The sequence below is a fragment of the Crinia signifera genome, chromosome 9 (genome assembly GCF_055691185.1).
Source record: "Crinia signifera chromosome 9, ASM5569118v1, whole genome shotgun sequence".
In the NCBI taxonomy this organism is placed as follows: domain Eukaryota; kingdom Metazoa; phylum Chordata; class Amphibia; order Anura; family Myobatrachidae; genus Crinia; species Crinia signifera.
This window is the reverse complement of record NC_139225.1, coordinates 30,307,897-30,325,419: the sequence shown is the minus strand read 5'-3', so window position 1 is coordinate 30,325,419 and position 17,523 is coordinate 30,307,897. Positions and strand designations below refer to the sequence as shown.

General features: G+C 46.6%; 1 protein-coding gene across 2 annotated transcripts in view; it reads left to right on the top strand.

Annotated features, from left to right (window-relative positions):
• Nucleotides 1-17,523, top strand: part of AVPR2 (arginine vasopressin receptor 2) — a 73,210-nt gene that overhangs the window by 53,562 nt on the left and 2,125 nt on the right. For both annotated transcript variants that reach the window (XM_083158677.1, XM_083158678.1), the window contains exon 2: nt 10,250-11,132. In XM_083158677.1, coding sequence (XP_083014803.1) covers nt 10,250-11,132 — 883 coding nt within the window. The remainder of the gene's footprint in view (nt 1-10,249; nt 11,133-17,523) is intronic.

The window sequence follows — 17,523 nt, the reverse complement described above, 5'->3', positions numbered from 1 at the left end:
GGACGTGGTACACTTTAACTGTGGCCATGTTGACTGTGTCGACATTCGGCACAAAATTGTGAAAAAGTCATGCCAACCGTCCCATTGCCGACCTAATGCTTGTGTCAACCTTCCAACCCTGTTGACCATAGCTATGTCGACCTATTTCAGGTGTTGACCTAAGTAGCACACTGCCGCTGGGAACATCTGTATTGCTATTTCCATCTACACTTGAAACTCGGTGTATCATACTTGACACAACTGCTGGAACCTCTCATCATGTTCACTGACACTAGAATGTTCCTGAGATTCTTCCTTATAAACCATCTCAGTGGGGTTACAACTATGCAGGCTCTCAGGTTTTACAAGCCCTGAATCCCACGGAACCCCAGGATCCTTGCTTTGCTTTGAACACATTTTTCCGGTAGTTTAGAGCAAGGATTGGCCAACCGGTCATTGGGGAAACGTTTACAAGACTGGACGGAAAACATTTGTGTGTTAATATCCACAAATATTGCTGCAAAGCTGCGGGAATCTTTATTATCTAATAGGGTTTCTCAACCTCCTTCCTATAACACATCCTGTTGGGCCTACGCTTGGGTCTCAAGTCCTTGTAAACATTTACAAAGTACCGGTGTATGTCTGTAAAGGCGTTATTAGTGCCCTCTCTGATTACGGCTTTAGATTTGCTCCATGCAATCAGATACCCCTTCATGTTCGGTTGACGGACACATCGCCCCCAGTCTGCTACTATAAGAGTGGAAAGGAGAACAAGTAGAAGAAACAAAAACATTTCCAATTTAGAAGAGTATTTTGTGATAGTAGTGAGATCCCGCGTATGTGCAATGCAGCAGGAGGGAGACACAGTGCATCTTGTGATAGTAGTGAGATCCTGCACATGTACAGTGCAGCAGGAGGAAGACACAGCGCATCTTGGGATAGTAACGAGATCCCCAGCAGCAGAAGGAGGAAGACACAGTGCATCTTGCGATAGTAGCGAGATCCCCAGCAGCAGCAGGAGGGAGACACAGCGCATCTTGTGATAGTAGTGAATTCCTGAGCTGCAGAAGGAGGGAGACACAGTGCATCTTGTGATAGTAGTGAGCTCCCGAGCAGCAGCAGCAGGAGGGTGACACACATCGCATCTTGTTATAGTAGTGAGATCCTGAGCAGCAGCAGCAGGAGGGCATACCTCCCAACTTTTGTAGGTCAGCAAGCGGGACGCTGCTGCTGCGTGCCGGAGGCGTGCCGAAATTTTCGGGGGGCGTGGCCTAATGTGGGACGTGGCCTATACTCACGGCTCCCCCGCGAGGCCACGCCCCCATTTTGCCGCTATGGGGGCATGACCCAGAGGCTCTATGAGCCTCTAGCCATGCCCCCAGCCCCCTGGCTGCGGGAATAGACGCTGTGCGCATGCGCACAGCGTTTATTCCCCGCTGCTTAGCAGCTGACAGGGGGGACTCCCAACAGCCCCCCCACACTGCGGGACAGGCCCTTAAAATCGGGACTGTTGGGAGGTATGGGAGGGAGACACACAGTGCATCTTGTGATAGTAGTGAGATCCTGCACATGTGCAGCACAGCAGGAGGGAGACACAGCGCATCTTGTGATAGTAGTGAGCTCCCGAGCAGCAGCAGGAGGGAGACACACATCGCATCTTGTGATAGTAGTGAGATCCTGAGCAGCAGCAGGAGGGAGACACACAGTGCATCTTGTAATAGTAGTGAGATCCCGAGCAGCAGCAGGAGGGAGACACACCTCGCATCTTGTGATAGTAGTGAGATCCCGTGTATGTGCATTGCAGCAGAAGGGAGACACAGCGCATCTTGTGATAGTAGTGAGATCCTGCATATGTGCAGCAAAGCAGGAGGGAGACACAGCGCATCTTGTGATAGTAGCAAGGTCCCGCGCATGTGCATTGCAGCAGGAGGGAGACACAGCGCATCTTGTGATAGTAGTGAGATCCCGTGCATGTGTAATGCAGCAGGAGGGAGACACAGCGCATCTTGTGATAGTAGGGAGATCCCGTGCACGTGCAGCAGGAGGGAGACACAGCGCATCTCGTGATAGTAGGGAGATCCCATGCATGTGCAGCGCAGCAGGAGGGAGATACAGCGCATCTCGTGATAGTAGTGAGATTCTGCACATGTGCAGCGCAGCAGGAGGGAGACACAACGTATTTTGTGATGGTAGGGAGATCCCGCACATGTGCATCACAGCAGGAGGGAGACGCCGTGCATCTTGTGATAGTAGGGAGATCCTGCACATGTGCAGTGCAGCAGGAGGGAGAGACAGCGCATCTTGTGATAGTGGTGAGATCCTGTGCGTGTGCAGTGCAGCAGGAGGGAGACACAGCGCATCTTGTGATAGTGGTGAGATCCTGTGCGTGTGCAGTGCAGCAGGAGGGAGACACAGCACACAGCATATCTTGTAATAGTAGTGAGATCCTGTGTATGTGCAGCACAGCAGGAGGGAGACACACAGCGCATCTTGTGATAGTAGCTAGGTCCCGCGCGTGTGCATTGCAGCAAGAGGGAGACACAGCGTATTTTGTGATAGGGAGATCCCGTATATACAGCGCAGCAGGAGGAAGACACACAACACATATTGTGATGGTAGTGAGATCCCATGCATGTGCATTACAGCAGGAGGGAGACACACAACACATCTTGTGATAGATCCCATGCATTACAGCAGGAAGGAGACACTAGGCTGAGAAGCATCGTCACAAAGGGCAGGTTTCACACCATTGTAATTCTGGTCAATGTGGCTTTCTCCCCGGAGAGGAGACACAGGGTGCAGGGGCGGATTGGGAATTAAAACCAGCCCGGGAAATATCTTAAGGCAGCCCTGGGGGGGGGACAGGGTGTTGTTGCGCGCCGCAGGCGCGCCAGATTTTTTTTGGGGGCGTGACCTAGCAATTTTGGGGTGTGGCCTATTCCAATGAGGCCACGCCCCATTTTTGCCACTGTGGGGGCATGGCTAGTGGCTCTCTGAGCTGCTAGCTATGTCCCCGGCCCCTCAGGCTGCAGAATAGGCATCTAATACATAAATACAATGCTCACAGAGAGTGATAGCGTAGAGAGAGATAAAAGCTCCTGGCGTGCAAATAAGTCACATATATACCAACATTGGCCAAAGGTAACGATTCATATAAGACACACAGCGGCGTCTGCCACAGAAAAGGTCATGGCATACAAAACAATATATAAATAAATAGCGACACATGGCGGTGTCTATCCAGGCAGTACGGGGGTCACATGGAATAATATCATTGGAAGGGACAAAGCCATGGTCACCTATATATCCTATTAATGAAATATTGATGCAATGTTTGAAAACTGAAAAGCAAAACTTGAAAGTCACATGAGGTGATAACCAGGGGTGAGGCAAAGGTATGGCCTTATGCAGTGAGTGCCGCACTGTTGCGGTGTTCCCTGATCGTACACATCGATTTCGTCAGGATATAACAATATAACAATGCAATAACTCACCTTATATACCCACCCGATGTCACAGACAATCTGCTCCCCACGGTGTCCGTCCACGCTGGGCAGCATCCCGGTGACGTCACTCCGTCAAAGCCCAATGGTTGCTGGGCGCACATCAGTGACGTTACCACGCCGGGATCCACAAACAGCGTCCTGTCGCCATGGAGATGCGGCATCTGTTTAAAGTTTAAAAACCATATGCAGTGGACATATTACAAAGAATGTAGATAAACACCTACGCACACAAAGATCCACAATGTTAAATATATACATAATGCAACTATCAGTTTCTAGGATCTATATGTTTGAAAACTAATCCTAAAAAGATCCCGGCGTGGTAACGTCACTGATGTGCGCCCAGCAACCATCGGGCTTTGACAGAGTGACGTCACCGGGATGCTGCCCAGCGTGGACGGACGCCGTGGGGAGCAGATTGTCTGTGACATCAGGGGGGGGATATAAGATGAGTTATTGCATTGTTATATCCTGACGAAATTCAACTCTGAATGAAACGTTGCTATACTTTCAAGCTACCTGACTGAACTTGATTTATTTGCACCGAGTGCCACACACTGTGTTCTCTATCTGATTCTATACCCGTGAGGGCACCGGGCGCAGTAAGTACTGGAGGAGAGAGTGCCGGACCTGTTGCAAGTTTATATATATATATATATATATATATATATATATATATATATACATATACACACACACACACACGTATACATACATATATATACACTTTCCTGAGGCCAAAAATTATTGCCATTTACCTGCCTGCCTCTTGTGGCTGCCAGCACCCTCAGACCTGCCCTGCTTCTACCGCTGCCGCCGCCCATCGGATCCCGAATCCCCAGCCCAGCACGCAAAACAGACCTGCGCGCTGCTGCTGCTGGGGAGGATCATGTGGGCAGGGCAGCGCAGCCATTCTCCCTCCGCCCGGTGTCTATGCCTGAGCTTGATGTGCAGCCCAGCAACGAGGCAGCGTCCTGGCGCATGCCAGTGACGCACACCCCAGTCACTATGTGATGTCATCTTAAGGCGGCCTGGAGGACGCGGCGGCGTGGGATCTGGCCGGGGATCATATCTTTGTTTGTTCTTCTGACACGTAAGTATAAATTGTGTATTTTCTATGTTTCTGGTTGTCCTGATGCAATATATATATATATATATATATATATATATATATATATATATATATATATATATATATATATGTATATATATATATATCTATAGGATCTATATATATATATATAGATCTATATATATATAGATCTATATATATATATATAATATGAGGCAGGCTGTATTATTTATCATTATTAGTTGTGGCACTTTACCTGCCACCTGTGGCTGCCCCTCAGTCAGTCAGTCTGGTGCTGGCTGCTGCCCGTCAGATCCGGCTCCCCAGCCCAGCGCACAAACATTCCTGCGCGCTGCTGCTGCTGGGGAGCATCATGTGGGCAGGCAGCGCTGCCATAGTTCCTACAGACTGCGGGCGGGAGCGGCTGTGTGCGCTCGCGCATGCGCACCAGCCCTCCCGCGGCCATTTTAACTATGCCAAAGTCGAGGCCGGCCGCGGCCATCTTTACTCAGGGCAAAGTTCAAGAAGATGCCGCGGCCGGCCCTGTAAAGGAGACAGGGAGGGAAGGAAGGAGGGCGGGCGAGCGGCTGGAGCAGGACGCAAAGCGGCAGCCTCTGACTGGACCGCGGGAGCAGCTGCGTGCGCCGCGCATGCGCACCAGCGCTCCCGCGGCCATTTTAACTATGGCAAAGCAAGAGGCCGGCCGCGGCCATCTTTACTCAGGCTAAAATTCACGTAGATGCCGCGGCCGGCCCTGTGAAGAAGGGAGGGAGGGCGGCCAGACCAGGAGAACAAGCGGCAGCCTCTGTCTGGACCGCGGGAGCAGCTGCGTGCGCCGCGCATGCGCACCAGCACTCCCGCGGCCATTTTAACTTTGGCAAAGCTTGAGGCCGGCCGCGGCCATCTTTACTTAGGGAAAAATGCACGTAGATGCCGCGGCCGGCCCTGTAAAGGAGGGAGGGCGGCCGTTCACACAAAAAATATGCCGGCCCACCGGGAAACAGCCCGGTTTCCCGGTAGGCCAATCCGCCCCTGACAGGGTGAGATTTAAAAGGATGAGAGATTCAGAAAATGAGAGATTTGGTAAGAAATCTACAGGTTTTTTTAAAGCGGCAATCATTTACACTGCAAAATCAAACTGGTTTAGCAGTGTAAATGATTGCTGCAGGGTTGCCGACTTTCAAAAAATCCTCTTTTACATTACGAGGTTTTGGGGGCGGGGCTTAACAGTGACGTCATTAAACCCCGCCCCCATTACGTGAAATAGCAGAATTAACTGATATCCATGGAGTGGGCGGGGCTAAAATGACACGATTGTGCCGTTTTAGCTCCGCCCCATCCCCTGAGACCCGCGGATTGCGGCATATAAATGCCGCGATCGGGGGGGCTCAGTGGGGGTCCCCCTGATTCCGGGAGGGTTGCCCACCCTTCCGGGGGCTGGGAGGAAGGACCCGATTTTCAGGAGACTCCCGCAAATTCCGGGAGGGTCGGCAACAATGGATTGCTGCTTTAAAAAAAACTGGAGATTTCTTAGCAAATCTCTCATTTTCTGAATCTCTCATCCTATTAAATCTCACCCATAGAGTCAGAATGTGCAGGGATGAGGTGATGTCAAGAAGCCCCACCAACATACTATACAAATGATGCAATTTGCAAGTCTTGAAAGAGGGGGCGGGGTTAAAATTAACCTCTGTCTGTCTGTTATACCCAGTTTGTTTTTTCAGTGTTGTCAACATTTGTAAAGCGCAACGGAATCTGCTGTGCTGCATAAGAAACTTTAAATAAATAATTCTGCTGCAGTACAGTACATGTCTGCAATAGAACAGCGCCACCAGGTGGGCAACCTAAGAGAAATGCACTAATAGAGCACAGCACACCAGTCCATGTGGCTGAGCAGTTCTGTGAATGAACAAATGTTATGATGGATGGACACATGTTATTAGACTTGCTTTTCTTATTGCTACATTGTCTGTTTGCTCAACAACCAGTTCACTCATTTGTATCTTCAAAGATAACACTGTGCAGGGAATTGTCTCATTTCGTGGCTTGTCATTACATTATGCACCCTCTTTGGGTGACTGATGCCCCTTTCCCACTGCAGCTCAAAACGGTATATTGCCGTTTTTTTAGCCTTTTTAAACGGGTAGAGCTGCAGTGGGAAAGCTCCAGGGTGCTTTACCCGTTTAACAAATACCGGTATAACGGGTATAAAGCAGTGTCCTACCCGTTTCAGACCCGTTTTTTTGGCAGTGGGAATGGGTCTGAAACGGTATCCCGGTACCTGCCCTGCGTGCCCTCCTCCAGTACTTACCTGCGTGGGGGATCCAGGCAGCGGGGTTCATGCATTGCTGGGGAGGCAGTGAGGTCCAGAATGGGCACGGTACTTCGAGGCCCTCCCTGCGGCTGATGGGTGCTGGGCAGTGGGGAGGCAGTGCGGTCTATCCCGCAGGGGCACGGTGCTGTAAGTGCTGGTGGTGCAGCGGGATCCATCCTGGGTCCATTTCCCGGGTTCTGAATTCAGCATGGTCAACGTAGAAAAGTGATCAGACGGTATACGGTCATGCATCAAGGTCGACACACCTGAAGGTCAACATGGGGTTAGGTTGACAGACCACATCCCTTTATCCCTTTTTTGGAGCTTTCGCAAATATATTATTTTTACAATGTCTGTTGGGGGGTTGGTATTTTTTTTTTTTTTTACTGTGTTCGCATTGGGAGCCAAATTGTCTAGAAATGCTGAACTCCCAGGGGTGCAGTTCACCCTCCCCAATCCTACCTACTTCCTAGTGAAATGGGCAGCACGAGAGGCAGAATGAGACATTCTTAGTGTCATGACTCGCGTTCTTGTGCCGCAGCGAGTAAAGTCATGATGAAGCCAGTCACCACGCCCACTGCGCTGACCACATGCATCTTACCTCCCAGAGGTAGATAAAATAGTTAACCCTTTGAATGCCAAGTAAAATTGTCAAAATAGGTGTAAAAATTTACAAGCAAACATTATTACCCACCATAAGGACCTGTAATGTTTACCTTATATAGGTAATATAATTATTTTTTTACACAACTTTTTTTTGTTGAATTTATATAACAAATGTGAGCGACGCTGGTATTTTTAGTTGATATTTTGCACATCGCACACAGAGATGTTGGCACTCACAAAGCAAGCATATGATTGGATGAATGCGATGGTCTTGTACAATCGCACTGTTCTTACTAAACTCACCAGTGGGTGTTTGTAAAATGTATATAGTAATATTTTGGATTTACTGAAGAATGTCAAACACACCGGCATTACATCAATAGTGTGTTGTGGGGGTCACGCCATGCTGCGAGGGCGTTGTGCCATGTACAGTACGGTGTGTATGATTTATGTAGCTAATTTATTCTTGGAAGTGATGTTGAGAAATGTTTGTCACAGTGCACTTAGTAATTATGTGCAAAAATAGAAAATCATTGGTGAGGATGTAGACAACATTGGCATTTGCACACACACCACCGTAGCTAGTGATATGTAAGTAAGCGTGCGTGTTTATAATTAGCTATATCTAATAGGTACTTGCACAGTTTTGATGATGCACCCAGAGGAAATGCCTGATTCATGGATAATTATACTTCAGTGCCAGCAACTTCTCCCTGATTAACATATGCAAAGTGACACATCTATGGTCAGAACGTCTTGTTGCAGCGGATGCTTTGGTGGTGAAACATTTAAATGCGCAGTAAGCAAAGTGGAGCGTAAACATCAAATGGAAAATGTGATTTATGTATGTGACAACTGAGTAGCGCATCCCGGCTTATATAAGTTCTACACATGAAGTCTTTGCTGGCCAGGCAAAAGAGAGCTTGGGATGGCTAATGCTTCATCGCCATCGATAGTGGCCAGTGATAGTACAAACGGTCATTGATGATATCCTACTATGGAATGGATGGCCATCGATGGTTTTCCCTATTTATGGCCACCCATTGTCTTTGACTGACAGGTCAATCATAACCTGGGGGTGGGGCTTCATTGGAGTCGGCAGTGGGGCTATGCATCATATCCTGGCACCTTGGGGAAAAAAACAAAACTATGTGGTTATGCTGTGCCATAGATGGAGAGGAACCATCTTGTTCTCCCCTATCAAAGGCAAAACTATTCTACATCGACCATAAACCATCGATGATTATGAATTATCGATGGTCAATGGTTATCCCTAATAAGAGCAAAGCCTGTTCAGTCACACTGGGAATGTTTCACTATGATGGACTTAAAAGTGAGTAGTATATAAGTAAAAACCATACCTGCTTTGCTGCCCCCTGCAGCCTGGTCAGTGCATGAGGGGCGTGGTCAGTGGGAAATGGTGGCATGATTGCATCATCATGGCTCCACCCTTCACTCCTCGCTATAAAGTAGCATTGTATTGGGGGCATTGTATAGGGGGCATGGCTATGATGACACTATTCAGCATAATAATTTCCCATTGGACCACCCACTTGTCTGTAAGTAGGCAGTGGAGATGGGCGTGCATTCGGCTGACTGATGATTCGGGAGACTTGCTCACCTCTGGCAGCCAGGAGCCCTTCACAAAAAATGCGTTATCCCAAAGGCGCTGTCTCAAAATAGGTGACCAAAATCAAGTGTTCTTCTCCGGAGTCTCCACTAGGAGCCACACTGACCTTGATGTTGGTCCCTACATTCACATCAAAGGTTTCTTTGTCTTAAGATACACCTAATCCAATGCAGAGGGTCCTTTGTAATACACTGACCTTGGGGGAAAGCCAAATTTTCACATAACGCAGCCATGTCCAAACTGTAGCCCTCCAGCTGTTGTGAAACTACACATCCCAGCATGCCTTGCCATAGTTTTAGCATTCTCTAATACCAAAACTGTGGCAAGGCATGATGGGAATTGTAGTTTCACAACAGCTGGAGGGCCATAGTTTGGACCAGCCTGCCATAAGGGTATCTGTAAACTTCAGAAACTCTTCTCCCACAGACAAGACAAGGCTCGCATATGCAGTAGACGTATACTGACCTGGGATTCAATCCCGATGTTCACGTAAAGGTTTCTTTAATTCCCATCCTTATAAAGAAGGTACTGCTCTCAATAGTTCTTTTCAAAATAGGGGTTTGTTGCCAACTCATTCCGGGTGAGATGAACAGATGTCAGTGTGCAGTGTAGTTGGTCCTACCTGTGGAGACTTTTTCTGCTTGTTATTGATTTTATGTTTTATATTGTGTTTTATGGAATTTTTTATTAAACAAACCCCTGTTTTGGCGTGAGCTACTGAGAGCAGTACCTTCTGTAGGGATTCCCTCCATCGGAATAACGGTGCCGGTATTCTTACCATCGGCCTCCCCAATATCGGTCATATGTGTGTATACTGTCTATATACTTCTTTATGAAGCAGAAATTATTCTACTTACAGAATTGGCAATTAAAATGTTATAACTTAAATGTTCCCTTCTTAATACGTTTAACGTGCCTATAATAAAATTAATTGCTATGTCAGTCTGTTCAATTGATTGCAGGTGATTTAGCAACATGGAACAAACTTTAAAGTGTTCGTAAAACTCAAACAGTAAAGTGGAAACGTTTATTCATATCGTGTTCTAATAGGTTACTCCGGTGTTGAATGATGTACCTATTTATGTACGTTGCATCTGTACAACTTAGAATCCTCATGTTACATTGTTTTTCCCTTATTGCAGATGTCGGTGACCCAAAGCCCCTTTGCCAGTATTAGCACCAATCTCACCGGAGAAGACTCTGACAAAAGAAACCCTTACGTAGCACAATGGAACATTGCTCTTCTGACCATCGTCTTCGGGTTCGCCACCTTCGGCAACTGTCTTGTCCTCTTCACTCTCCTGAGGCGGCGGAAGCATAACGCCCTCATGCACACCTTCATGATTCACCTCTGTCTGGCGGATTTGGTGGTGGCTTTCTTCCAGGTCCTACCACAGCTGATCTGGGATATCATCGACCGATTTCAAGGCCCAGATTTCCTCTGCCGGTCGGTTAGATACCTCCAGGTGGTAGGGATGTTTGCCTCTTCCTACATGATTGTGGCGATGACATTTGACCGCCATCAAGCCATTTGTCGGCCGCTCATGACTTTTAAAAAGGGATCTGCCCGATGGAACATCCCAGTATGCTTGGCTTGGGCGGCTTCTGCAATCCTCAGTCTTCCACAGATATTTATATTTTCCAGGACAGAGGTCCACCCGGGGGTGTACGATTGTTGGGGCAATTTTGTGCAGCCCTGGGGTGTTAGAGCCTACGTCACTTGGACAGCACTGGCCGTCCTTATCCTGCCCGCTATGTTCATTACAACGTGCCAAGTGTTGATCTTCAGAGAGATTCATCGCAGCCTTTATTTGGGGACAGAGCGATCACCGGGGTCAAGGAGGAAAGGAAAGCTGATTGGCGGTATGAATGGCATGCCGCCAGTGTCAGACTCTGGGGTGACCAATGCCATGTCCAAGACTGTGAGGATGACGCTCGCTATTGTGCTCATATATGTGCTATGCTGGACTCCATTCTTCAGTGCTCAGCTTTGGAACGTCTGGAATGAAGACTCGGGAACAAGCCGTAAGTTGACTGTATGACAATTCTGTCAGTGTGCGCAATGTATTTGGACATATGATAGTGGCACATGAGATGGCACTGTCCCAGACTCTTGGCAATCTTCTGCATGCGCTCTATGTTTCCAAATATATTGTTAGAAAGTTGACACCACTGGGAGCAAGGATAGTAGGTTCCGCTCGGACATACTATCTGCCAGCAACAGGTATGGCGAAAGGTGGTGCACTGGGGTGGTGCACTGGGGTGGTGCATAGCAGGGCAACTGTGAATCCTTGTTCAGCACCCTCTAGCATGTATGACATCATGATGTCACACAGCATGCAACGGGTGGAGCTGTAGCAGGGCAGCTGCCCGGTGTGTTCTCGGAACACACTCTGTAGCTTTCCTTGTCGAGGGACTCTGCAAAGGCAATGGTGCCAATTTCATTAGACAACCCCCCCCTCCCATAGATATTCTACAAATGTTATATTTGTGTGTTCGCCAGCAAGGGTCTGTGGCCTCGCTGAAATGGGCATGGTCGTGCAGTAAAAGACTACCATACACTGACAAAATTGTGCCCCTTACACCATATTATACCCCACAAAGTAATGCCCATTGCACCATATTATGTCATGTACAGTAATGCCCCTTGTACCTTTTTATGCCACACACAGTAGTGCCCCTTGAACCATATTATGCCACAAACATTAATGCTCCTGGCACCATATAATGCTTACAAACTGATGCCACTGTCCATGTGCGTATTTGTAGTAGGTGCAAGCAGTGCCATTGCTATCGGGCCCAGATGCTTAGGGAGCCCTGCAGCTACAGTAGGTTATAAACTTGCATACAATATTCTCATAGTTGATTTATAAGCAAATCACAAATCACACTGCAGGTAACTGTAATGTGTTGTAATCTGTTAATTGTAATGTGTGTGTGGGGGGGGAACTATAATGTCACATTATAACAACTGGGTCACTCTAATGTGGCAAAAAATAAAATTAGGGCACTAGAGTGTGACATAATATGAACTGGGGACATTGTCATAATGTGTACTGGCAGCCCTAGAATGTGACATCATGTAAACTAGGGAACTACATTGGGTCATCAAATAAACTATGGCACTACTATGGGGAACCACATTAACTAGGGCACTACTATTATGTTTCAGTAAATGAGCTAGGGCACCATTATGGGGCATAAACTGAATAGCTGATGTGGAGAGGTGGCTCTCAGGAATTATTGAGACAGGGGCTCCTTAACTTTATACGACTCGAGGCCTGATTCAGACCTGTTTGCTAGACAGAATATGTTCCCTGTCTCCCTCGACGACCAGCATGGACAGAGATGGCCGAAATGGGGGCCGGCCCAAGCTGGCATGAACACACCTGCATTCGCAGGGGAACGCCCAGCATTTCTATGGCCCCGCCCATCGGTGAGCAAATGCCCCGCGAGTGTCAAACTCGCTGAAGGCGTTCGCTCCAGGGGTTTGGACATGCACATATTCACACATGCGCAAACCCCAACAAAGGCCGGGGTAGCGAATTCGGCCCACACCGGTCTGAATCGCCCCCTTACTGTTGTGTATTTAAAATATTCCTCTTTAATAAAAACCAAATCATAACGCTCAGCAAATAATATTATAAGGACCAGGTGCAAATCAGCACTATATCCCCACCAATCTCCAACCAGGGAGACTTATACGTTGTCCGTGTCAACCTGTCGACAAAGTCATTGAAAAAGGTTGAATTGTTGACATGCCGACATTTTAAATGTCACCATTTCATACATGTCGGCATTTTGACCATGTCGACATAATGAATGTCGAAATTTTTAACATGTCAAGATTTTGAATGTCGGGTAATCACACTGGACCCCAGGTAACTTCTCTTTGATCAAATGAACCAGAGACGTCACTTACAATAACTGCAACAAACTCCTCCCAATGACAGTGACATCGGCGGTATGACGCAGCAGGAGGGCAGGGACGGCAGTTAGTTATATAATAACAATCATTAATCAGTGCTGGACTGATCACGCAGGTAACCATCGGTTAGGAGAATAATAACTGCATGCTGATGGGAGTGGGATACATGTCTTTTTTTAACCAGAATGATCCCTTACACCCATTGAAAACTTAAAATAACTTCTCCTGTATGACAGATTTCTGTAAATAGATAAGTGTGCCGTGCTTCAGTTTGTATTGTTATATAATGTATTGCTGGCAATTATTTTGATGTTCGATTTTCTCCCAGTTACTGAGTTGCAGTTCAGCAGTTGGCATAGCTGACGCCCTGACATAGCAGCAATCTCCCTCTCTCCCTCATTAGTCTAGCAATCTCCCTCATGTCACCTAGCCCACATTACACTGTTACATCATAGTTACCTCCCCCCTGCATTCTGCAGGAGACTCCCTGAATGAGCAGCAATCTCCCTCTCTCCCTCATTAGTCTAACAATCTCCCTCATGTCACCTAGCCCACATCACACTGTTACATTTCTTGGGGGAAAAGGAATGAGAGACAGATGCATTTACATTGAATCATCAGCACCATTTCCCAGCACTTTACCAAGTATAGTATCTCCTACTAACTGCTTTGGGGCTACATTTGGATTTTAAAAGATTCCTCTCAGATGTAGCAGTACACACCCCAAGCTTTTAGGGGCCTCCGTGACAATCTCTTTTCATAATCTCTCCATATATGGAACTAGACACACCCTTTGGGTGGAGCATGACATGCCCCCTCAATGGGGAACTGTGCAAAATTTTACTACCAACTATAATCTCTCTGAAACTAGTTTTCAAAAGTAGGCAAGTATGGCAGTTGGTTATATTACCCCTAATTAACATTATATTCTAGAGAGCTTGAACTAAGCTCAGTAAACACTCATGCTGTGTGCACGAGTTATTATATTATTTTGATGTTTAAATGTGCATCCATTTGTGGAACAATGCTCTACAGCAGGCATTCCCAACCACGGTCCTCAAGGCACACCAACAGTGCAGGTTTTGTAGATATCCAGGCTTCAGCACAGGTGACTTAATTATTACCTGAGTGATTCTGATTAAACCATCTGTGCTGAAGCCTGGATATCACTTAAACCTGCACTGTTGGTGTGCCTTGAGGACCGTGGTTGGGAATGCCTGCTCTACACTGTGGACACCTACACATGTAAGCGCTCCTGCATTCTGATCATGCATTCACCAAGCTTCTCAGTAATATGGAACAGAAGACTGTACAGTACGTGCTCTAATCAAATGAATGCAGTTCCAAACATAGGGGGTTATTCTAGTCCATTCTTTCTGACAAAATCCTTCTTAGATGGACAAAACCATGTGCACTGCAGGTGGGGCAGATGTAACTTGTGCAGAGAGAATTAGATTTGGGTGGGGTTTTTCTTCAAAGTGAGATCTATATTGCAGTGTATTGTAATAAAGCAGCCAGTATTTACCCTGCACAGAAACAAAATAACTCACCCAAATCTAATTCTCTCTGCACATGTTACATCTGCCCCCCTGCAGTGCATATGGTTTTGTCCATCTAAGAAGGATTTTGTCAGAAAGAATGAACTAGAATAAACCCCATAGAAATAGCTTTAGGTAGACACTCAGGGGAAATTTACTAAGATGAGAGTTCTATTGAAGATGAGATGGGATGGGACATAGCAACCAATCAGATTCTTATTATTATTGTTAAGCACCTTCTAGAACAGGAATGTCAAAACTGTGGCCCTCCAGCTGTTGTGAAACTACACATCCCAGCATGCCTTGCAATAGTTTCAGCATTCCCTAATAGCAAAACTGTGGCAAGGCATGATGGGCCTTGTAGTTTCACAAGAGCTGGAGGGCCATAGTTTGGACATGCCTGATCGATAGAGTCTGGTTGGTTGCTATGAGCAACATCCCATCCTCAATAGGGGTATGGGTCATTAGATCGACCTTTTTGGTTGACATGGATTGGGTTGACCGCTGAAGGTGGAAAGGGCTTAGATCGACACCTGAAATAGGTCAACATGGCTACGGTTGACACAAGCATTAGGTCGACATAGTCTAGACCGTTTAAGTGTACCATGTACATTCGGCAGACTATTTTGTGGTAGGGCATGATGGTAGGGCATAAAATACCGCCTGTCGACACATGTCGACTAAAAAAACATGAAAAACTAATGTTGACCCTTTAACTACTGATCTTCCCTTTGTCAACCGAATGCTTGTGTCGACCTTCCAACCCTGTCGACCTTAGCTATGTTGACATATTTCAGGTGTCTACCTATGCCCTGTCGACCTTCAGTGGTTAACCCAATGCATGTCGACCTAAATAGGGTCGACCTTGTAATCGTATTCCCTCAATAGAACGCCCATCTCACTAAATGTACCCCTCAGTGAACACTGGACACAGTCATGGTCAAAGCCTGCACACAGTCAAAGCAAAAACAGCTTTCATAATGCCAGCAGGGATAGCCATTGTTGTGGCTGCCATCGGTGGTTACCATTGATAGTGGCAAGCATCCTTCGTTGGTCCCCCCTATGTAAATGGATGGCCATAGATGGTTTGACCTATTGATGGTCATTCCTGTTCTCTGACTGGCTGGCCCCAGGGCCAATAATAAACTGGGGGCGGGGCGGCAGTTCATCCGGAATGGGGGGGTGTTCAGCACTATCCTGTGTCCTCGTGGCCACACCCCCGCGGTGCAATGTCGGTATTTAAGGCATTGCACAGCAGGGGGGGGGGGGGCAGGGATACAAAGACGCGATTTGCATCATTTGCTCCTACGGACAGAACAGAAGAAAATTATTGCAAACAAGCTTTTTGCTTTGATAAATGGTCAATCAATAAAATTAATATTTGTAAAAAATCTGATATAGTGACTGTATGCATTATATTTAAAATGCAGAATTTGATTGATTTTATTAAGAAATATTTCCTATATCGTGCATCGGTGAGAAAAAAGTTCCACACCCCTGTATGTTTTTAGTCAAAACTCTGAACCTCGAAACCCCAATAAACATACATGTCTGTCTCCAAACACTCAGTAGGTGTTCCTGTTGGGTTTGGCTTCAGCTGCAGTCCAAGATGCAGCCTTGTGAATATGTAATCTTTACTCACGCCTACACTTCAGCTGACCAGTTCCATCTAGTACGATCAACTGTCCACAAATTCCTGAGATGTTTGAAGGGTCTTTGTGGTCTGTTCCAGATTCATCAGGGCCTCTGTTATTGCCAGGAGGAGCAACAATGTTTGCAGAGGAGCTCATTATATCATATGTATTACAGTGTGGGATTGTGTGAGGATTTATATTTTGTCAGGACACTGCCACAGGATGCAGACAAATGTAGACGAGTGACAGAAAACAGAAATATGATAAGATGTTCTGTGACAGGGCACAATGCTAACAGAGGGACCAACCATGTAAGGATTAACTCCAGCTACAAATAAACTAGTGAAGCAGTAAGTGGATTATCTGGAAAAATATGGAAGTTTAATGAAAACCTCACAGGATCCAAGAGTGTTGGGGGTAGTTTTCATTCTAGCACCCTGCTCCTTGTAAAATCCTTGTAGTTCCTCTTTTCTGCCTGGGGTGTCTTTAAGGATTTTTCAAGGAACAGGGTGCTAGAATGAACACTAGAGGGGTACTCATAGTTGCCTACCCTCCTGCATTCTGCAGGAGACTCCCTGAAATAGCAGCAATCTCCCTCCCTCCCTCATTAGTCTAGCAATCTCCCTCATTTCTCCTAGCCCACATTACACTGTTACATTTATTGGGAAAAACAGGAATGAGAGATAGATACATTTACATTGAATCATCAGCACCATTTCCCAGCACTTTACCAAGTATAGTAGGTCTTACTAACTGCTTTGGGGCTCATCTACATTTGAAAATAAGTCATTTTAAAAGTTTCCTCTCAGATGTAGCAGTACACACCCACGCTGCTAGGTGCCACGTTCACAATCTCTTTACACAATCTCTCCATATATGGAACTAGACACGCCCTTTGGGTGGAGCATGACACGCACCCTCAATAAGGCGCTGTGCAAAATTATACTACCAACTATAATCTCCCTGAAACTGGTTTTCAAAAGTAGGCAAGTATGGGGGGGGTACTGTACACGCGGGTTCTGAGCCACACCATTCACCCTGTTCTTTCAGACCATACTTACCATTCTGCCTACACTGGCGTTATCACCTGCAAAAGGCACCAGTACCACTCCGACATACTGTATATGTCACCAAGAAAAAGATATATGATGTATATATCACATATTTGCTGTTACCCATAGCAACAACCAATATAATAGCTGCCATTTATCTAGCTCACTGTACAAAATGAAACTAATCTAAACATTTAGCCCCTTGTTCATCCATTTTTGAAAAATCTCTGCTTAGCGGGTGTCTGCAAATAACTGTCACATTTC